A 24,903-nucleotide genomic window follows, 5' to 3' on the forward strand; every position below is an offset into this window, starting at 1 on the left:
CTTTAGATCTAATCTAAACATATTTATGATCAAAATAATTTAAAATAATTTATTTGTGGTTCTTCTTCATGAAATAGGATCACAATGACACTCCTACATGTCATAAGAGAATTCATTGAATGAAAAAGAGAGGAACATTAATCCCTGCTTCTTCTTATGATCAGACGGTTTGGTGATCTCATCAATTCAAGTACTGAGCTACTAAGATCTGAAATTCAATTTCAATTAAAATCACATCTACATATAGTTATCAAAATAAAGTAAGCGTATATATAACTTTGATCACATCAACTATGTTCTTCATCTAATCTAATTAGATTTAATACATCACATACATCATATCAGATCTGAAACTTAATTTATACAGGATATAAAGCATTAAATTTAGATTCAAAATTATATAAAAAAATATTTAGATACACATATGAATACATAAAGATTAAATTTTTGATTAGATTTATTTCAACATTGTGCAGAATTTTATTAAAAATTAAATCTGAAAATCGATCAAAATAGATTCAATTCAAATCTAAAATAAGTCTAACTTCTAATCCAAAATAATAACATAAAAATTTTATTAAAATTAATTTAAAATAGATTTAAAAATAGATTATTATTTCAATAAAAATTTATAATAAAAAAATTTGTTATAATAGATTTATAATAAATCTTAACCAACCATTGATTAAGATCATGTATTCTAATCAAAATTAGATTATAAATTTTATTTAAATAGATCTAATCAGATTTAATGTTTAACATAAAATTTTAATCACATACCATATGTAAATCTATCAGAAAAAATTAGTTATGCATCCATATATCACAATCTGGCTTTGATATCAGTTGAAGAAAATAATTTGATTCAGGGTCAGATCATCAGAGAGCATCTAAAAGTTTTTCCATAATAATCTAACATAAATTTTATCTTTTACCTGCTATGCAACGAAATAGAGATCAAACATCCCCTGAGATTTTTTGATTCGAAGCCTTATAAGGCCTAGATGTACATGCCCTCTACTTTGTGCGCATACTAAGCTTCGCAAGAAAGTGGGATGAAGCCCCAAATCATCATACCTTCTCAAGACAGCAAGAGAAGAAGGATGAAGACCTTTGGTGTGATGCCTCACACCTGGATTTGGGATGCCTGGAGCTCTTCATGTAAGGAGCAGATCGGCCCCAAAATCAACATGCCAAGGAGAAGGATAGCCTTCCTTCTCTTGGGCGCCCACACCTCTCTTCTCTCACCTTAGCACTCAATCAGATTTTCATGCTTTGATGGTTAGAGGTCTGTTGCGCAAGATCTGGTACCATGTATTATAGCAAGAAGAAAGAAGAAGTAAAATAAGAAACATAATACAAATATGTCGATTGGCCTCAAGTCTACCTCCATGGGGCGAGCAAGCTTCACTATGAGAGAATAAAACACAATAATACAAAAGAAACTTACCATTCAACCCCTATACAAGAGTCTCTTAATAAAAAATCCCAAAATCCTCATAAAAACTCTTTGAAACTTTTTTTAAAGCCTTTATATACATCCAGAACATCATCAGCTATCCAACATAATAAACGGCTCAACAATCAGAGCTATATAGGCTCCAGAATCTCCAAAATAGTGTTACACTAGGAATACTAAGTCTAAATCAATCTTAGAACTATATTTGGCCATCTGATCATGACCGACTCACACCAGAGCTGTCCGATTATACACTACAACCTCAGATCAAGCTTGATCACATCTGGATTGAGTTCTAATTATTTGATCATGACTGCATGCAATCTGAACTATCAGATCGTGCACAAACACCCTTGGACCGCGTGTAGACTGCGTGATCGGTCCATGTAGCCTCCATGGACTGCCCAACATCCTACAGTCCACGGTGGACCGCAACAGGGCATTGGACTGGGCACCTACTGGTCATCCCATACATGCGCCCGTGCTGGGCCCGCCTGCGACCTTGACCATGCACTCCTACGTGCGCGTGCACATCCATCGGGCTCGATGTGTCGCTACCAGCCTCTGCCACCTTGTGGGCTATGCCACTTGTTTCGAGCCTTCTTTCACACGTATCTTCATTGTCCGAACTCTATTTGGACTGTTCTTAAGCTTGTTGGACTCCGTTCATCATCCTGGACTTTATTGTAGGCTCAGTGTAAATCGAAACTCAAGGTATCAAATTCTAACAATCTTCATCTCGACTCGATATTCGGCCTCCACCTATCTCTGAGAGCTTATGTCAGTCTCGCCCCCATGCCCTGGGGCATGCCTACTGTCTCATGGATGGGCAAATGTGGGAGTCAAGCTAGGCCACTTGATCTCACCTCCGTCATAGGCTATGTCCACTCTAACTAAAGACCTACTCGGAGAAGTCTCCTGCAGCAATAGAAATTTTACTTTGCGATGTCGCCTCTCATCCTCCCGAGTCTCCCATCTAGTTCTCGATCCACCTCCACTTGGAGCTCCACCTCACTCTGGACTCCTCCTGGCTCCTAAAGCTCCACCTCACACTAGGCTCCCCATCAGATAATAATATCCTCTCATCCTCTTCTTCTCCTTCAAAATAATCCTATCATCATGCAGTACCTTCAAAATTCTTCCACCAACTACCATCCTATAGCCTCTCGAATCTAGTCTGCTCAGTAAGATAAGATTCTATCTGAAATCGGATATATATCAGACCTCCTCCAATCTCCTCACTACACCATCATGTATCCTCCAACTGACCATTCTGATACCTTTGATCGCACAGTTCGATCTATCTGGCAGATAAATAGTACCCTTACTGCTCTCCAGAGAATTAAACTACTCTTTACAATATACATGATAGATGCATACAGAATCTAAAATCCACTACTGGAAAGAAATAGATACCTCATCAGATATCTCCAAGACATCATTCTCTGACTCGCTATTGGCCGTTACTATAGTAGTCCTTATCCAATCTCTGAGTTAAGGACAATCTCTAGCTAGATGCCCCAACTCATCACACTGATAACATCCGATCTTGCTCAAGTTCATTGTTCTAGACTTGAACCATCCTTATTGTGATCTCCTGTTGCTTCATCTACCACCACCTGAGCTCGAAGCTGGGTTCTCCCTCCTGAGAACCTCGTTCTGAAGAATCACCACGGTGATCTCGTTCATCTTGATGATGCTCTTTCTTACTAAAAGAGCAGTCACTAAGAACAGTGATTCTACCTAATGAATGATCAGACTCGAGGATGGCTCGATCAACCCAACCATCATCATATAGTTCAACAGAGTTATCATATGGTGAATGATAATTCTATCATTCGAGAGGATATCAGATTGATGGCGTCTGCAATGTCAATAAAAAATAATGGACCCATTATTACTTACCTTAATGGGAGACTATGATCTAGTTATCACCATAACTAGCTCATTTTAGAGATCTAATAATTTAGAAGATTTAATCAATTTAGAGAAGAGAAAAGAGAAGAAAAGATCAATCAGTAGACCATAATCCTCCTACTAACTTCATCAAGTCACTAAATCAGATTAGGTCATACTGATTGAACTAACACCTAGATCAATCATACTGATCAACCTGAATGGCATGGGCTAACTCATATCACTTAGCGATCTAATCAAAATCTAATTCATCAAATTAGTCAGATAAGTGAGATCGATGGGAGGGTCTGCTAAGCTTGTCTTAGACACCATCGAAATGGTCAGGTAAGCTGCTCCCAATTAAAAACCATCGATCGAAATATCAAACTTACCTTAGACATCAATTGATTAACTAGTTTCGATTTGACCAACCTAATGATTCGGATTGAACCACTGAGTTACAATCAAGATCCATTTGGTCTAATCAAAGAAATGAACTTAATTATCTACAACTATTATACTAGAGAAATCTGGATTAATCTAATTCAACATTTGGTTAGACTAAATCAATTTCTCTACATGGTCAATTAATTTTTTGATTCTAATCTTAGGTCTAATCCAATTAAAGAAAAGGACCTAATTTGAGCTAACCCATGTCCCATATTTTATATAATATCATTAAATCTAAATTACAATTCTAGATCTAATCAGCTTGATACTTAATTCTCAATTAAGTTTTGTATCAACATGGTTAAAGTTTCGAAAATAATTTTTTATATAAACTTTTTATATCAAATCATAAAATCTTTTAGATCAAATCTAAATTTTTATGATTTTAAATCAAAATAATTTTGATTAAACAAGATTAGATGTAACTGACCATCTTCGTAATTTGCATCACATACAACAATACCTAGGATTTTAAGATCCAAGATTTTGTAAGAAAATAAATTTTTTCTTTTCGCTTTCTTCTTCATAGAACCTCACAGTAGTACCCCTACACGCCATGAAGAGCATCCCACTGAATAGGAGGAGAGGATCATGAAACTCTACTTGCTTCTATGATCGGATGGTCTGGTGATTATCCAATCTGAGTACTTTGCTACTCAAAATATCTAATCCAAATAAATAATAATCAAATCTGAAAATAAATTAATTTAGATCTAATCTAAATCATAAATAATCAGATCTAATAATAAAAAAAATTAGATCTAAAGTTATATTAATTCATATCAAAATAACCTGGCTCTGATACCAGTTGAAAGAAATTTATGGTAGTGCAGTACATATAATTTTAAAATTTTATGCAGTAAAAATAATAAATTAAATAATTTAATTCTAATCATATATATAAAATTTAATCTTAAACTACCACATCAAGATCTTTAATATAAAAAATATATACTTTAGATCGAAAAATAAAAATCACATCGATCTCATCGATGCTGAAATTCTAGATCTAACTATTAAATCTACCATAGGAATCAAAATAAGTTAGAGATCGTTACCAAATAAATTTTGATCTTGATCTCCTCTGATCCAATAGTTGGAAAGAGTATTTCTCAGGTCACTCACAGCCACACGAAGTCATCTGGCCTCTATAGAAAAATCCACACGAAGACTAACGCAGATCAGGGGCTCAGAGATGCTAGTCTGCAAATAACTTCGACAGCTGATCTCTTCCTTCTTCTACAAGCACCTTGGATACTCTAAAATGATAGGAGATCTGGAGGAGAAAGAGTGGAGGAGGAGAAGAGGCTCTGAAAGTAAAAAATTCACAAGAAAATTGATTATTGGACGTCCAAGAGAGGGGTCCCCTTTTTATAGACTAGGAATTGGGACTTTCCAAGAACGGGTGCCATGAATCAATGCCAAAACCTCTTTTTGGCATCCCAAAATATTTCAAAAAAATCATTAGGATGTGGAGAAGAAATTTGGAGTCTCTCATACTAAAGGATTCTTCAATAAAAATAAAAAAAATGATATGGCTCCAATAATATACCATATATGAAAAATCTTTTTCCTAGTCTACATCTTATCTCTAATTCGAATCGCATTCGAATAGGCAAAAGATAATATTATGACTCATCAGCTATAGCTAACCACCTTTATTAGATCCTCTCTCATGATTTCAAAAATCACAATCCAAATCCAATTAGGTATGGAGAAATTGGCATGGATCCAGATATGGCACAAAAGATAAGGATAGAGTCCTAGTCTGACTTGGACTCTTCATTTCTAATTCAATTCTAATCCAAATCAAATTTGAATTAAAACCACTGATAGAAATAAATCTAATCTAATTAAAAATCTAAATATCTCATCAAAATCCTAATCCAATTAGGAATTAGTCGAGTCTAAATCCTAATCGAATCAGGATCAAATTTTTCTTGTAATCGGATTTGATCATATCCATCCCAATCTGAGTTGAACTGAATCTAATTCAATTAGACTTGTTTCAAAGCTTTTTACTCAATCAAATTGAGTCAATTAATAATCTAATTACTAATTAATTTTTTATAAATGGTAGAGTCTCAGTTCTAGTGGGACTCTCCTATAGAGTCTTAATCCAAGTAGGACTCTTCATCAAAGTCACAATCCAATTGGACTCTTTAGCCATAAGATCTAACCAAATCCTCTAATGCGTATGATCCTATAGGTTCGAACCTAAGCTGGTAGCATCAGAATAACTTTCTATACCAATCGATGTAACCATCTAGCAATGATGATCCGACGATCGGATAGGTCGAAGTATTGCAAAGCAACCTTTTAGAACCTACTGGCATATGCTTACCGTATAATTCATCCCTTTGACCTAAATGCTCAAGGTGATGTAGGGTTTAACTGCCAACCCTAATTAAGTCAACCACATGATATTTTAACTTTTCAAATCCATCTCATGAATTATCCTAGCCAAGATTTTGCTAAATTGAAATACACTGATGCATATCTCCTACCAATTCAGAGAGGTCAATTCCATCTTGACTCACACACTGACTTGATAAGTACTTAACTCACCCAATATCCTTCTATCACTAAGTTAGAAACTCAGATGGTCCGGTACTAAAGTTCAGTGAGTTGCTTACAAGTCACCATGATAGTCTCAGATTGGAGGGATATTTATATCCATACCCTTCACAAGCTACTCTTAACAGTAGAGTGCTCGACACATGATCACGTTCGATGAGAATGTACTCTTATATTCCATCTGCATGCCATAACAGTATCTCCACACTCTGTGATTAAGAGGACAACTAACTCATATAGCACACAACGATCTACACTTGATATTGCTATCGTCCTAGTAATAGCGTATCGTTTGGTCGCAAATATTTTTAAGGACTTAACGATAAATCTTCCTTTATCGATTAAAAATAGTTCTAAGGACTTTATTACAACACAGAAGTTCAAAGATGGTCAATTTATAATGAAAATACCAAATAATTTTTATTAATGAAAATTCATGTACAATTTACAAGATGAGCACAATCGTCTAACGATTGGCTTTGAGACACATTTTCCATCACTTTCAATGCTTAAGTCAATTTTCGAGAAAATAAAAAAGAAGGAGCATTCGAGAGAGATTATGCGCACGTACCTTGGAGGTCCCCTAGAGGTCCTTTTGTAGATGAAGACTGAAAGGCCATTTTGGATAAATTGTCTGACCGATTTAGGTGCGATATGATGAGATTTTCAAGCAGAATCTTTGAGATCGGGTGGTTATACCTGTTTTATCTATTTTGGAGTCATATGGCATTATAGGTACTTTTAAATTTAAAATGAAAGTGCAGATGGGATCGAATTAGCTTTGGTTAAGGAGTCTTCGAAGTGGTCCGATGCATGTAGGCACCAAATAACTGTAACCGAAGTCAGTCTATTCGCTAGGATAAGGATCGGTAAGTCTGAAGCATATCTGGTGCCAGAGTTTGAGATCGAGCTATTCGAATATTAGCTTGCTACGGGGATTGGGATCGGTTGGTGGAGCTTTGGTTATCAGCCAAGGTCAGGATCAATCAGACTCTGATGTTCTAATTGGAAAGATCTCCGAGTGTAAGGATTACCAGGGGCCGAAGTTAGGATCAGGGATATTCGAAGTTATATACTGAATGATCTCCTTAAGAGTCCCTCTAAGATTTAGAGAGATATATCTATCTCTGGGATCGAATATTCATTTCCAATAGTGCTGTAGCATCGATCCTATAAGCTTCATCATATGCCTGATTCATATCATTGGGCTGAATAACAGATTATCCCCCAACAATTGAAAACCATGACAATATATAAATCAACCTCAGAAATGATTACTCTCACTCCTTTTCTCCTTCTTCTCAGCCGAATAAACACACAATCTCTTACTAACCCACATAGGGAAAATGCAGCCATCTATGAAGGCTTCTTTAAAGAAAATTATAAATCCAACTGGGTGAAATTGAACAAAATGGTGCATAAATTACCAATTTCGAGAGTCTTAAAAGAAAAAAAAAAAGGGTTCAATTGGTCAATTTAAAACTGGGATTAAATATTTTTCCAACTTGAATACTCCTGCTTGTGCTAGAGTAGGTAGCTGACTAAACTATATAAAAGGCCGCTATAAGGATGCTGGCGGTGAATTTTCGATGCCCTACATGAGTTTATTTGAAAGGAATATGACCACTTTTTGTCTTCCTTCTACTCTCTCCTTTGCCTTTCTTGTTATTCATATTCTCCTATTTTCGCTTCATCTGTCGTATTCTCCCTCTAATCACCATCGATCCTACCCAGGATCGGATTACGGAAGCAAGGTCCCCCGTCGTACCCTCCCAATCCCACTCGGACTCGAAATCCCATACGAATCGGTTCCAAATTTTTGATATCGGACCGGTGGTTTAATTTAACCCCGCCCCATATATATATATATATATATATTTCCTGCCCCCCTACTCTGTTCCGAAGCCTCTGTTTCTGGGCGGCGCACAGGAGTCAAGAAAAGGACAAAGAAGGGATGTCCGGAACAACCATGGAGATTTCTGAGAGCCACATTCTCGGGGATTCGGTCTTCCACTTGGAAGCCCGGGGAGTGCTCGCTCCACAAGTCCAACCCGAAGTCGTCGTTCGGATTCGCTTCACCTACTTCTACTGTTCGAGTGACACCCTCTCCACCGTCCCCACCATGATCCATCGCTTCCATCTGGGCCAGATCCCGTTACCCAGGGCTCTTCCGGTGATCGTCTCCTTCATGGCAACCCGCGTCTATCAACCAGATGGCCCGCTTTGCGACGTCCTGCTGCGCCGCTTCTCCTCCCGAGTCGCAGCGCAGATGACGGCTGTACCGGCGCTCGAGCTGCTCGTCCACATGGGCCTGCTCCTCGGACCCGCTGAGTTGAATGAAGACGTCGAAGTCATGCATGACTGGATGCTGGAGAATACTTCAGAGGAAGAAGAGGAGATGGCTGCTGATGTGTTTGATTACGTTCTTTACGAGGGTCTTGATGCCGGCCATGGTGGATCTCATGGTGTGCAGATGGCTGGGGATGAGTATGATTATGTTCTTTACGAGCGTCTTAATGCCGGCCATGGTGGATCTCATGGTGTGCTGGCCGGTGGTTCTTGCTTTGAGAGGCTGCAGCGTTTCACATATGGCCGAGGAGACGGCGTTCGGGAGGAGCAGTGCGTGATATGTTTGGTGGAGTTTGATGCCCAGGCGGAGGTGAGCAGGATGCCATGTTCTCATACCTTCCACAGCCGGTGCATCATCCGGTGGCTGGAGATGAGCAACGTCTGCCCTATTTGCAGATCCCAGATGCCCACGGCCAGCTCCAATTGACTATAGATACATGATCAGTAACAGGATATAAACAACAACAAGAAAGCTCTGCACTTGCAAGTTGTAATGATAGATATATGATTATACACGAGAATCAAAATTCAGTATACAACTCAACACATGGTTATTTGCAGAGTAAAGTAAGTTTCTGTACAAAACTGATCAATCAAGAATATGCTCTACAGGAATTCAGTGGCATCTTAGTTTGCTCCCTATGAAAATTGAATGCTTAACAAAAGCTCATAGTATTCTGTTTCTTTCCTATCTAAAAGAAATTCTTGATTCATTTTGGGTTCTAATAACTTAAAATAAACAACTTGCAGGATAACCGAACCTATAATGTCCATAAGAAGGTCATGTAACTGTCAGTCATCCAAAGTTAAAAATCTTATGAAGGATGAATATTTGATTATTCATTTGTAGTCAAAGCTGTACCATGAGGTTGATTCAGTGATCGTAAGAAACTAGTGGCTCCATTTGAATAAAACCATCCAATACATTACGATAAGAAGGATACAACAAAGAATTTAGCCAGTATAAAAAGTTCTAAATAACATTACTCACTAAGTGCTTTGACAAATAGTGGAATTTATTGCTACACGCTACAATTGCATGAAAATTTATCTCGGTGATCATCGTATATGAACAAACCATAGCATATTTTGGTTCAGCACAGCTAATCTAAATAAGGATTTTTTTTTTTTTTTTAACATTAGGACAAAAGAGAATCTGATATATAAATGTCTCCAAACCAAGATTTCAGGTTCAAGGGTGATCTGATATATAAACAGAGAAACTTACCCATAAAAAATGCTATAGAATGAAAATTTCTATCTACATTCAGACAGTTAATTACTATTCAACAATCAAATTGTTACTTAATGTTCAGCAATCCACTAAATATATTTCACCATGGGAAGTTGTTTTTGTATCAAATTAAGAAAAGTGAAGCAATGAATAATTCAGCAAATTTCCTGACAATCACTTACGAATGTGTAGAACCATAGGAATAGATCGATAAGATATGCTTCACTACCTACACTATCATCCTTATGATGAATACGATGTCTATATCACAAAAACTATGTACTACACTGTTCTTAATGCCCTCATGCAAGCTTATTTATATATTGTACGGTTACCAATCTTAAGTAACCAGATTGTAGCCATATTGGCACTTTACATTGTACCAACCTGGGCACGCTTTATCCTCCAAGGCTATTGCATCGATAAATTGGTGTTAGCTAGGTCCTAAAGGATACATACCCGACAACTAAAAAAAATTGTTTGACAGCCACTGAAGAATTGTCTGTCTGTCCTGGAGTGCTTGCTTTGTCATTGTGTGGAAAACTGTTTTTCAGTTTCTTTTTTTTCTCCTTTTTAAGTATCACTTGGCATTGGGTGTTATATTTCAAATTAATGTGGTTTTGCTTCATTTTTCCCATGTGCATTATAGTGCATAGATCCGTAAATTCATTGGCCTCTAACAAACCATTACATTTGCATAACAGTTTATCTAATCATATCCTTTACTTTTGCCAAATGCAAACTTCAATTAAGAGATTGCCAAATGTATTGAGATTGCAAATTAAGAATGTACTCTAGTTATTTTCTCATCAATTTGAACAAAGAATGACATGAGACGTCAGAGAAAGAAGAGGTTTGGCATTGAATCCTTGAATCCTTGACAGCAGATTCTGCAATGTACTACTGAATTTGAGCAAATGTTGTGGTTCAGAATTTTTTGTATTTGCTTTTTACTTTATGTTTGAATGCCTAATTGACATAGATATCTGGACTGAACCAATATGTCATTTTGTCTTGTCCCTAAGAAAGCAAAAGATGACCTCTTGTAATAGCTCTTCTGCAAAACTAACTCAGCAGATTGTTTCTGGTCCAGTGTTTGCACAAGGATGGCAAGATGGTAATGATTTCGTGTAATAGTTGCAGTGAAAGCAAGAAAGTGGGGCGAATATAATTTCAGATAATGTGAAGCTGACATAAAAAAAATTCAAAATGAAGTTACTAACATATTCTTGGTGAAATTGGATAACTACAAAGATCCAGCAGCCGACATAACCAGCATTCGCAATAACAAACCTACAAACTTCAAGTACATATGGAGCAGACCATAATCAAATATCACACCATTTTCATTTCATTTTTAACTTCTAATCCTCTTCTGTTTGAAATAATGCATCAACTTCTGTAATGATACCATCAGCTTCCTCAATTTCAATGCCTTGCTGGTTCGACTCCAACTCAGCCTGCAATAGCATAGTATTTGTAAGGTTTAATTAACAATGTTACCGGTAGTCGCCTGTGAGAAAGGATATACACCAATGATCCTTTCCAGTCTGCAAGTGCAGCTTCCAGCCATTTGCATCAATCAGGAACCATCATCCGTGACTCTGCCAACAGGTTCTCCTGTGATGGCCCGGCCCATGTAACAAAATCAGCCCACAAAGCCCAAACGAAAAAAAAAAAAAAAATAGGGAAGAAGACTCCCGAAGGGAGTCTTCTTTCTCCTCTCGCCGGCTCCCAATCAGAGTCGGAAAGAGCCCCCCCTCCTACTCTATTTAAGGAGGAGAACCCTCCTCTCTCCCTCTCACCAAAGACTCGAGACCCAGTCGACGGCAATCGTCGGAAAATCACCATGGAGACCCGACCTGTGCCCGTCCAATTTCTCGCCGGAAAACCTCGCTGGCATCGAAGGTAAGCCCCCTCCTCCTTCCTCTCTTCTCTCCTTTCCTTCCCGTGCTGGTGTGCATGCTCGCCGGTGATCTGAGTTGCCGGATTTTGTTGCGGAAGAACCTCTATTTTTGTCCGTTTTTCTTTGATTTCCGATAACAGTAGTCACCGCCGACCACCGGTTTGGCCTCTCCGAACTCATGAGGGTTGCCCCCTTTGCCGTTGGCCTTCGCCGTGTCGGTCGTGGCCCAAACGGCCGGTCAAAAAGAGGGGACTTGTTGGTCCCCTGTTTCGGCCCAAAGGAAGCCCGGGAAGAAGAAAAAGAAAGAGAAGAAGAAGAAGGAAAAGAAAAGAAAAAGAAAAGAAAAAAAAAAAGAAAAAAAAGGAAAAAGAAAAAGAAAAGAAAAAGAAAAAAGAAAAGAAAAAGAAAAAAGAAAAAAAAAGAAAAAGAAGAAGAAAAATAAAATAATAATAATAATAAATAAGATTTTTTCTCCTCTATCTTTCGTGAAAGAAAAAGAAAAAAAAAAGAAAGAAAGAAAAAAAGAAAAAAAATAAAAATAAATTAATTAATAAATAATGATATAAATAATAAAATATGAGAAAGAGAGTTTCTCTCTCTTTCCTCTCTTCCTTCAGCCTGAACTAGTATTTTCTCTCTCTAAACTTGGATTTTCTCTCTCTACTTTCTCTCTCTAAGTTATTTCTCTCTCCTAAGATTTTTTAGAATTTTGAGAAGAATGATGATGAATTTAAAATGATCTTAGGGATGGATTTTTTGATCTGCGATCGCCGGACGGTACACCGGCACCCACTTTGATCAAATTAGATATTTTTAGATTTTAATTTCTATAATTTTATTAAATTATCCACATGATAATTTTAGCATGGTTTGATCTGATCGATCGGATTTGTTGAATCATATCGTCCGAGGAGTCCAAGATGAATTTTCTTTCTCTAAAATTTTCTCTCTCTAGAATTTTCTCTCTCTAAAGCCATTTCTCTCTCGATCGATTTTTCTCTCTTGATCGATTTATCAATGAGAAAATTCTTTTAATATTTTTGATCTGATGAAGAATCTTGATCCATGATTGTCAGACAGCGTACAAGCACCCACCTTGATCAGACCATGAATCTTTAGATTTGATCATCCATGATTTCGATCTAGTCATGACTTGATTTGATCATGTTGATTTCATCAATCGAGATATTGGACCAATCGTAATGTTGGATTGTGTCACCTGATCAATTCAAATTGTACCTCTGAATTCTCTCTCCTCTAATTGTCTCTCTCTACTTGATTTTATGAAATCGATGAAGAAACCTCGGTCCTATAACTTTGAATCCGATTTGATCTGATAGTCAAATTTTGGATCGTTTAGGTCCTAATTAGATTTTGATTAGATGAAATTAGATAATCGGACCCAATCTAAACCGTTGAAATATGGTATTCGTATTCTTTCTAATTATTGAAATTGATTCTGTATAGGATTGTGGATGTTTGATCATGGGATATCACGATATGATCTACGAATAAAATTTTTGAAAGAAAATTTATAAAATTCTGTGGATTTATTGGAATGCGTTCAAGGTAAGTAATGTTTCACTTTTTCTAGATTTATCGATAAATTATAATATATTTTTCTGACATGATTTGTGAAACGATGCATGAAATGGATGAATGGTATTTTGTTATGAAAATATCTTATTTGAAAAGTTATAATGAAGCATGATCGAACATATTGATTCCATGATGTATTATATTGATTGATTTCGATACTACATGATTATATGTTTTATTATTGAAATTAAAATATGAAACATGATTTATGAAGAATTCTGATATAAGAATAATATGAATTGACAACCTGACTATGTAAAGGACCCCGTCAATGGGGGCATATACGTTGGCAATTGTTTTGTCCTGAGGGTTTACGTCATCAGAGAGACCAGCGATAAACCACCAGAGAGACCAGCAGTTTCGAAGGACTTTGCTGCTAGATGATTCACAGCTCACCGCAAGAAGATACGCGGTGCTATGACCCTGCCACAGAGAAAATATGGTCATAACTCATGGTTGATGAAAAGAATTGAAGAACGAAAGAAATTAAAATCTCGAAAGAAACTTAAATTTTGAAAAAAAAATAAATTTGGGATAAACTATATTGCATAATTGGAAATTGATTTCGAATTAATGAACTCGATATGCTTATTTTTTATAAATAATTATTTACTTAAATATCTGATGAAATCTGTTGAAAAGTGATCATTGCTTACTGGGCTGTCTAGCTCATTACCTCCTATTTTACTATTTTTACAGATGTTGAGGAATTAAGATGATCCAAGATATGAATGAAAAAGTGATCAGAAGCAGAATCTTCATACTTTTATTTTAAATTGAAAATCTTATTGAATTTGATGTAAGGTTTATGAATCATTGTTGAATTTATTGAAATATTAAAGAAAAAATTTAGATCGTTATATTTTAGATTTGAATTATTGACTAATTATTCTACTGTTATTTTAAGATAATATGATAAGATGCCTTACATGCTTATGAAAAGAGTTTTTTTATGAGTATGCGGTGGTTGCCATGACCCTCGATTCACAATCTCGGATCAGAGGCGTGACAATTAATATGGTATCAGAGCATTAGTAGATGAACTAAGATGTGTATAGAAGGAGTGTTAGTGGATAGACACTAAGGACATTATGGTGTAGATCTTTGATGATTGTGGTGGGAGAAATCTTTATGAACTTTTGGTTAAATATTGAGATTATGTATGAAAGGATCACAAGAGATTATAACATATAGAATTTGAAATATGATGGATGATCTATTGATCATGATATGGTTAGTTAGATTTTGATTGAAAGTAATTACAAAAGGATTGACATAAAATTTTATTGTGCATTGTGGTTATTAATTTGATCATTGGTTATTCAAGTGAATCATAAGTTCAAATTCGATGTGAGAATAATACTATGATATTACTTCTAATTGAGAAGTTGGCTATTATTGGTAAGATAAAGATTTGATAATAAAATGTTGTTCCAGAACGGGCTAAGAAAGTTTTTTTTTATGATGCTTGATTGGAATATTTATCGAAAGTGAACTTGGTATGTGGATCATATATAAAGTAGCATATTAGGATGAATGCATATTTGAAGATATTGCAAAGAAGCCTATTTCTTATTGATGAAATTGATTTTGAGATTGTAGGATATTCATCGTATTGGAAGCTTTAATCATCATCCTTAGATCTAAATAATGGATCTTATTATGTCTCTTGGAGACTACATGATGTGTATGAAATTTCAATTTAAAGATTTTGTATCTAAGTTGATCAAAAAATTTTCTGATATTATTATTGAGGTTGTTAATGAAAAATTGATATCTTTAGATTAAGATAAAATATCTGATTTATATTTATTTAAAATTATCAAAATTATGTGAATTTATAATTTAGAAATTTTGGATTTAGGAATTGATATGGAGTTTCTTTACTTTTGTTAACGAGGTCCCTAATTGAATCTACTATTAAATGGAGATTTAATTTTTGAGGCTTGTATGATTGTTATGAAAAGATACGTGATAGATATTAAAGATCTTGATTTTAGAAATTTTAGAAAAAAATAATAATTTGAAATTCTTATATATTCTGATTATGTCCAAATTGGTGGAGCATCGAAGGATTTTCTTGTTGATTTGACTTATAAAGATTTTAATTTTTTTTAAAATTATCAAATTGAATTGATATGAGAATTAAAATTTGATTTACATTGATTATAGTAAATCTATATGGTTTTAAATATGATATTAGGCTCAAGAGTTAATCAAGATTATTGTACACCAGTAAAGGTATGAATGAGATGTTGGAAAATGTGTCCCAAAAAGCTAATCGTCAAGCTGTTGACGATTGAGCAATCAAGTATTGTAATTGATTTGTTAATAAATAAAATATATTTGACATTTTCATCATAAGTTTTCATCTTCTAATGAACTCCGTTGTTATGATGAAGTTCTTAGGACTATTTAAGTTCGATAAAGAGAGGATTTATCAATTAGTCCTTAAAACTGTTCACGACCAAATGATAGGCTGTTAATAAGGACAACAGCTTCTATCGAGCATAGGTCACTGTAGGCCATATGGGTTGGTTGTCCTCTTAACCAAGGAGTGTGGAGACACTGGTATGGCATATAGGTGAGATGTAAGGGTACATCGTCATTGAACGTGACCAACTCCAGAGCATTCTGCTGTCGAGAATGTCTTTGATGGGATATAGGTATAAGTGTCCCTTAGACCTGAGATCGCCTCAGTGACTTGCAAGCAACTCACTGTGCTTTGGTACTGGACTAACTGAATTTCTAATTCAGGGATGGAAGGCTTCTGGGCACAGTCAAGTACTTGTGAAGTCAGAGTGTGATCGAGATGGGATTGACCACTCCAAGAGTTGGAGAAGAATGAGTCGCTGTATTTCAATTTAGCAAAACTTTGGCCAGGGTAATCCATTAGATGGATTTGATATTTTGAAATACAATGTGGACAATCTGATCAGAGTTGACAGTTGAACTCTGGAGTGTCATATGATCATTTTGGTCAAGGGAATGAATTATATGAAAACTATATCCGCATGGGTTCTAAGGATGTTGTTCTACAAATTCGACCTATCCGATCATCGGGTACCATTGCTAGATGGTCACTTCGATTGGTACAGAAATTTATTTCTGTGCTACCGGCTTAGGTTCGAACCTATGAGGTCACACACATTAGAGTTCATGATCCGATCGGATGGTTGATCAATGATTAAGAATCGTTCTAGGGTTAAATGATCAATACGATTGACATTTAACCCAGTGCAAGTGTTGCAGGAGGATCGATTAGCAATTAGATTGCTAATTGGCTTAATTTGATTAAGCCAATGGACTGAGATTAAGTTTAATTAAATATTATTTAATCAGATTTAATTTGAGCTTGATTGGATCAAGTCCAATTGGTTTATTGGATAAGCCAAGTGCAAGGAAAAACTAGTCCTAGTTCAACTAGGACTTGGGTCAATCTAATTTCTAATTTGATTAGAAAATTAAATCAGATTTAAATCTAATTTAATCTGATTAAATTAGATTTTTAATTGGGTTAAGACCTATTTTAATTGGGTTGATCTAATTTTGGTTTGATTTGGTTTGAGAAACCAAATTAAAACAAGTCATAAGATAGAATCCTAGTAAGACTAGGATTCCACCTTGCACCACATAAGCCTTCCCCACGCCCTCTCTCTCATTCAACGTCAATCTCCTCTTATTTTGTGCGATAAAAGCTCTCTCCCAGGTCTCTCCCACATTCACAAAGGTCTCCTCTCTTCTTTCTTACATGGAAGGTGGTTTGGATCAAATCAAAAAGGAATAAGTTTGGATTTCGAATTCTATGAGATAGAGTTTTAGAAATCCAAAACTCTTTCAATTTTGCACCGAATTTATTCAATTTTTTTTTAAAATTTTTATGACTTTTAGGATACATATTGTGCACCCTTTTTTGATGATCCATGCATGAAAATATGGAGGAGGTGCTCAAGAGTTGGGTGCCCCTTAACTTGCCATGTTTGGATAATCCTTGACTAGGTATTTGACCTTGACAAGGACTCTATCATATCTCTCTATATAAGATGAGTTTCTTTATAAAATTTTTGAAGAAGATAGAGATTTGAGAGACCTTTAGACCATCCAAAAATTAGAGAGAAATACCTTTGGGTGGTGGAGATATAAAAGACACAAGTTAGGGTGTCTAGAGAGAGAAATGAGAAGAAGAAGAGGGTCTTCTTCTAGGGTTGTTTGTTTTCATATCTTTCCTCCCTCCATTTTGAGTTTTCTGAGAGTGTCTCAGATCTAAAACTCCTCCTTTTACTTTCCATCTTTGGAAGAATCCAAATCAAGAAGAAGGAGGCACCTGATCAACCATCAAAGAAGGATCAGCGCAGTACTAGCATACTGTGCTGATTTCCTGAAGCAGGACTTCTGATCGAGATTCGTGGGCTCGTGTGGATGACTCCTAGAGGTCGGATGCATGTGCGGCTTGCAACATCATCCTCAAGCCTGGATCAGTGAGGTTAGAACGTCTAACTTGCAAGGTAATAGATCTGATCTATTGTTTAATACATACATTAGATGTAGTATAGAAATATGTTGATATGATCAACATGTAGTTCATGCTATATTTATATATTTTAATTTTTGATTTAATACTATATAATAATCATGTAATAAAATCTTAGATCTAGAGATTCTTTGATTTTAGAAAATAAATTTTAATTTATTTTAGTCTTCCACTGTATGATCTTGAAAAAGTTTCAATATCTAATCCTGAAACCCAAGATCTGACTCCTACAATTGGTATCAGAGCCTAGGTTCTTTATTACATTATTATTTATAAATACTTAGATTATTTTTTAGATTAGATCTAATTTATAATCTAATTATTAAATCTAAAATTAAAATTTTAGATCAATCACGAACTGCAAGGTTGTCCTGCTGTAAGGTTCACCCCTTACAGTGCAAAGGTTGTCCTAGTTTGTGTAGATCTATCTTTAATCATAAATTTGTTAGATATGATTTATATTAAATTTATAATTTATTATATTTAAAAAATATTTAAATTTAAAATAAAATCTCTTTGTTAATAATTTTTGTGCAAAGAAATTGTTTAAAGTTGAAATTGTTTCAATTACATGAACCTGTTTAGATTAGATCTAAAGTAGTTTCATGTTTATTTCACTTGTATCTTGATTATGAATCAAACATGCAATATGATTGGTAGAATCATATTATAAAATTATTTTATAAATATAAAAATTATTATTTGAAAAGCTGAACCCAACTCTCAGCCCAAAACTTAATTAAGAATTAAGAAGTTGTTTGATTAGGTTCTAGGATTGTGAATTGAAGAACCTAAGACATAAATCATAACACATTGGGTTAATGGGTTAGTGAGAATTAGATCTATTAATTGGGTTAGACCTATGGTTAGATTAAAGATGGACTTAATTAGAGAATTGACTAAATCTAATCAATTATTGTCTTAGATTAGGTCAAGGATTCTCTAGATCAATTACAATAGTTGTAGTTGGTCAAGTCCATGTCTTTAACGAGAACCAAATGGACTTGATTCTTGGCTAAGCGGTCTAGCACGAACTGTTAGGTTGATCTAATCGAAACTAATTAAACTAGTTGGTGTCTAAGGTAAACCAGACCGGTGGTTTTTAATTGGGAGCCCGCTTACCTGGCCATTTCTGATGGTGTCTAAGGTAAGCTTTGGCAGACCCTCCCACTGATCGAACTTACCTGATCTTTTGGTGAAATTATGTTTTGATCGGATCACTTGACTATTCGAGTTGACCCATGTCAGCTAGGTAAATCAGTGTGACTGATTTAGGTGCTCCTAGACCAGCCCTTTTAATGGTCTCCCTTAAGCTGACTTGGTGAAGCCAGTGGGAGGATCATGATAAGCTGGTTCATCTGACCTTATCCTATATATTATTTAAATCTTCTAAAATTATTAGGTCCTTAAAATGATAAAGTTATGGAGATAACTGAGTCATAGCCTCCCATTAAGGTGTTTGATAATGAGTCCATTAACTCAATAATCATTGCAGACCCAAAGGCCTGGTGCTTGTTGACTAATGGAATTATCACTCATCATATGATGATTTGGAAGTGTCTCTCTAATGGTGGTTAGGTGAGCCAACCAAAGTTGGGCTTAATCATTCGTTGGTTAGATACACCAAGTATGATCATGTTAATGGTTGGACCTAACCGAACCCTTACAGTGGAGGCCAAAGCCTACTGATTAGATTTTTGGAGAAAAATTAAAATTACTAGAAATTGTTTAGAGAAATAATTGATTATGAACCTACCCTTAGATGTACATGGGTTGGCCAACCAAAGTTGGGCTTGTGTGCAGTCTAAGTGGATTCTAGTACCCACTAAGAAATTAGGGTAATTCCTCGAATTGGAGGTAGAGGCTACCAATTCGAATAAAATAGTGGGAGAAACCTTCTGATTAAAGTCCAAATCTTTAGGTTTAATGAATCAATTACTAATTAGGTTATGGTTCTCCTTTGTGCAAATATGGCCACTTCCCTATCACTCCGATCATTGTTGGACAATGATAAGTTGGTGGGACCCAACTTCGATAGCTGGTACCGAAAGTTGAAGATGGTCCTGGAGCATGAATGGATCCTGTATGTGATAATGGATCCTACACCTAAGGAGCCAGCTGTCAATGCACGTGGAATAGTCAGAGACACTTACCAGAAGTGGCTCAGTGATCGGACTATGGTGCATTGTATCATGCTGGTTGCCATGAGCGACGAGTTCAGTCACAGATTCGAGATGGCTCAGCCAAAGGACATGCTTCAAGTACTGGAGGATGCCTTTGGCACACCCGATGACGTGGAGAGGCACAAGACTAGTTGTGCCATCTTCAATACCAAAATACGGGATGGTGCCTCTATCACTGATCATGTATTGTACATGATCGAGTTGATGGAACGATTGAGCAAGCTTGGCTTTTCCTTGCATGAGCAGCTTAGGAAAGATGCAATACTGAACTCACTGCCCAAGTCTTATCTCCCATTCCTCACTCATTATAGAATGACAAAGCCTGAAGAGAACTACCACGGGTTACTGGGGTTACTTCAGAACTTTGAAAAGGATCACCAACTTCACAAGGAGTCGGTGAACTTAGTGGGAGGTTCGTCTTCTAGTTCTCGACCTTTTAAGAAAGGGAAGAAGAACAAGAAGAAGAAAGTCAAGAAGGTGCAAGTTCATGCTGGGACATCTGTGCAGAGCCAGACCAAAAAGATCAAGCCTGATAAGAGTCTATTCTACTGGCAAGCACCCTAGATTAGATAGTGTGTCAGATATCTACTTATGGCACTATAGGCTAGGTCATATAAACAAGAACAGAATAAACAGGTTGACTCAAGAGGAAATCCTTGAAGTCAGTGATTGTGAATCACTTCCAACCTGTGAGTTCTGTCTTTTTGATAAAATGATCAAGTTATCTTTTACTGAAAAAGGTGAAAGAGCTATTGAGCTCTTGGGCCTAGTACATACTGATGTATGTGGGCCCATGAGCACCAGTGCTAGAGGTGGATATTTCTACTTCATAACTTTCACGGATGACCTATCCCGATATGGATATGTCTATCTAATGAAACATAAGTCGGATTCATTTGAAATGTTCAAACGATTTCGAAGTGAAGTAGAAAAACAAACTGGGAAGAGTATTAAAACTCTTCAATCTGATCGAGGAGGAGAATACCTTTTCAGTGAGTTTCTTACATATCTAGGAGAGAATGAGATTCTCTCTCAATGGACTCCTCCAGAAACACCACAGCATAATGGTGTGTCTGAAAGGAGGAATCGGACTCTGTTAGACATGGTCCTATCCATGATGGGTTTTGCTAGCTTGCCGATATCCTTCTGGGGATATGCATTCGAATCGGCCTGTTATCTGTTAAATAGGGTTCCAAGTAAGTCTGTAATTAAGACTCCATATGAGATATGGATGGGACGTAAGCCAGCACTTTCACACCTTAGGGTCTGGGGGTGCCCGGCCTATGTCAAATGATTAGTCATAGACAAACTTAGACCTAGGTCTGACAAATGCTCATTCATAGGGTACCCCAAAGAGATAAAAGGATATTTTTTTTACCATGCTGATGAACAAAAGGTGTTCGTCAGCCTTAAGGCAATCTTTTTAGAAAAGGAGTTCCTTGGTGAAGGAACCGTTACCTCTAAGGTTGAACTTGATGAAGTTCAACAAGTAGAAGGATCGACACCAATAGCTGAACCTGAGTCGGATATGATTAGATCAGATCCGGAGCCCAATGTACCTATACCATTAAGGCGATCTGGTAGAGTACCACGTCAGTCGGACAGATACTATGGTTTCTTGGTCCAGGACAGTGATCCCATCGAACTTGATGAGAATAATGAGGATCCGATCATCTATATGGATGCAATGTAGAGACCTGATTCTGAGAAATGGCTTGAAGCCATGAAATCTGAAATGGAGTCCATGAAGGTCAATGATGTATGGACATTGGTTGACCCACCTGAAGGTGTTAAACCCATTGGGTGTAAATAGATCTTCAAAAGGAAGAGGGGCGCAGACGGAAAGGTGGAGACCTATAAAGCCCGTCTGGTCGTCAAGGGGTATCGTCAACGTTATGGTATTGACTATGACGAGACATTTTCCCCTGTGGTAATGCTCAAATCTATTCAGATAATGCTTGTAATAGCTGCCCATCTGGATTATGAGATCTGGCAGATGGATGTAAAGACAGCTTTCCTGAATGGAGAGCTGACCGAAGAGGTGTATATGATACAACTTGAGGGGTTTACATCCACAGATGAGTCCAAGGTGTGCAAGCTTCAGAGATCCATTTATGGACTGAAGCAAGCTTCTCGAAGTTGGAACATGCGTTTTGATAAGGTGATCAAAACGTATGGCTTCATTAAGAATGGAGAAGAGCCCTGCAACTATAAATGGGCAAATGGTCCAGTTGTGGTATTCCTTGTCTTGTACATGGATGACATTCTCTTAATCGGGAATGACATCCCCACACTACAGGGAATAAAAGTTTGGTTGTCATCACAGTTCTCCATGAAGGACTTGGATGAAGCATCCTACATCCTAGGGATAAAGATCTATAGGGATAGATCTAAAAGGATGCTTGGGTTATCCCAGTCCATGTACATAGACACTGTGCTGAAGAGGTTCAGCATGGAGAATTCCAAGAAGGGCTATCTACCGATAGGCCAAGAAATTTCTCTCTCTAAGAAGGATTGTCTGACAAAGAGAGAGAGCATATGAATAGAGTCCCATATGCTTCAGTCGTGGGATCTATCATGTATGCCATGACATGTACAAGACCAGATGTGGCATACTCACTAGGAGTAGTGAGTAGATACCAATCTGATCCTGGAGAAAATCACTGAAAAGTGGTTAAAGCCATCCTTAAGTATTTGAGAAATACTAAGGACCAATGGTTGGTTTATGGCGAGTCAGATCTGAAATTTATGTGGTTCACAGACTCCAGCTTTCAATCTGACCATGATGACAGTAGAAGCGTATCGGGTTATATCTTTACTCTGAATGGTGGAGCTATCTGCTGGAAGAGTTTCAAGCAGCATACTGTGGTAGACTCTGTTTGTGAAGCAGAGTACATCACAGCATCGGATGCCGCGAAAGAAGCTGTGTGGCTAAAGAAATCCATCACTGAGCTCAGAGTAGCACCCTCCCTCGATGGTCCAGTCCTGCTCTACTGCGACAGCACTGGTACCATAGCTCAGGCGAAGGAACCCAAAGCACATCAGCAGACGAAGCACATCTTGCACTGCTTCCACCTGGTCTGGGAGATCATGGATCGAGGTGACGTCGACCTTCAGAAGATCGATGGAAAGGAGAACTTGGCCGACCCCTTCACTAAAGCCCTGACGATAAAGGAGTTCGACAACCACAAGTCGAAGATGAGTATTAGATACTGTACCGAGTGGCTTTAGGATAAGTGAGAGTTGTTGAAAAATGTATCCCAAAAAGTCAATCGTCAAGCTGTTGACGGTTGAGCAACCAAGTATTGTAATTGATTTGTTAATAAATAAAATATATTTGACATTTTCATCATAAGTTTTCATCTTCTAATGAACTCCGTTGTTATGATGAAGTCCTTGGGACTATTTAAGTTCGATAAAGAGAGGATTTATCGGTTAGTCCTTAAAACTGTTCACGACCAAATGATAGGCTGTTAATAAGGACGACAGCTTCTATCGAGCATAGGTCGCTGTAGGCTATATGGGTTGGTTGTCCTCTTAACCAAGGAGTATGGAGACACTGGTATGGCATACAGGTGAGATGTAAGGGTACATCATCATTGAACGTGACCAACTCCAGAGCATTCTGCTATCGAGAATGTCTTTGATGGGATATAGGTATAAGTGTCCCTTAGACCTGAGATCGCCTCAGTGACTTACAAGCAACTCATTGTGCTTTGGTACTGGACTAACTAAATTTCTAATTCAGGGATGGAAGACTTCTGGGCACAGTCAAGTACTTGCGAAGTCAGAGTGTGATTGAGATGGGATTGACCACTCCAAGAGTTGGAGAAGAATGAGTCACTGTATTTCAATTTAGCAAAACCTTGGCCAGGATAATCCATCAGATGGATTTGATATTTTGAAATACAATGTGGACAACCTGATCAGAGTTGACAGTTGAATTCTGGGGTGTCCTATGATCATTTTGGTTAAGGGGATAAATTATATGAAAACTATATCCGCATGGGTTCTAAGGATGTTGTTCTACACATTCGACCTATCCGGTCGTCGGGTATCATTGCTAGATGGTCACTTCGATTGGTACAAAAATTTATTCCTGTGCTACCAGCTTAGATTCGGACCTATGAGGTCACACACATTAGAGTTCATGATCCGATCGGATGGTTGATCAATGATTAAGAATCGTTCTAGGGTTAAATGATCAATACGATTGACATTTAACCCAGTGTAAGTGTTGCAGGAGGATCGATTAGCAATTCGATTGCTAATTGGCTTAATTTGATTAAGTCAATGGGCTGAGATTAAGTTTAATTAAATATGATTTAATTATATTTAATTTTGGCTTGATTGGATCAAGTCCAATTGGTTTATTGGATAAGCCAAGTGCAAAGAAAAACTAGTCCTAGTTCAACTAGGACTTGGGTCAATCTAATTTCTAATTTGATTAAAAAATTAAATCAAATTTAAATTTAATTTAATCTGATTAAATTAGGTTTTTAATTGGGTTAAGACTTTTTTTAATTGGGTTGATCTAATTTTGGTTTGATTTGGTTTGAGAAACCAAATTAACATAAGTCATAAGATAGAATCCTAGTAAGACTAGGATTCCACCTTGCACCACATAAGCCTTCCCCACGCCCTCTCTCTCATTCAACGCCAATCTCCTCTTATTTTGTATGACAAAAGCCCTCTCCCAGGTCTCTCCCACGTTCACAA

The 24,903-nt window shown here is 36.8% G+C and overlaps 1 protein-coding gene across 1 annotated transcript; it reads left to right on the forward strand.

Moving 5' to 3' along the window:
- The first annotated feature begins 8,351 nt into the window (after positions 1–8,351).
- Positions 8,352–9,189, forward strand: LOC114912899 (uncharacterized). Its single transcript, XM_029261279.2, has 2 exons — positions 8,352–8,854; positions 8,930–9,189. Exons 1-2 carry the CDS (start codon positions 8,352–8,354, stop codon positions 9,156–9,158), a joined length of 732 nt encoding a protein of 243 aa, XP_029117112.1. The 3' UTR covers positions 9,159–9,189.
- Positions 9,190–24,903: the final 15,714 nt, after the last annotated feature.

This window comes from Elaeis guineensis, chromosome 1 (genome assembly GCF_000442705.2).
Source record: "Elaeis guineensis isolate ETL-2024a chromosome 1, EG11, whole genome shotgun sequence".
Classification (NCBI taxonomy): domain Eukaryota; kingdom Viridiplantae; phylum Streptophyta; class Magnoliopsida; order Arecales; family Arecaceae; genus Elaeis; species Elaeis guineensis.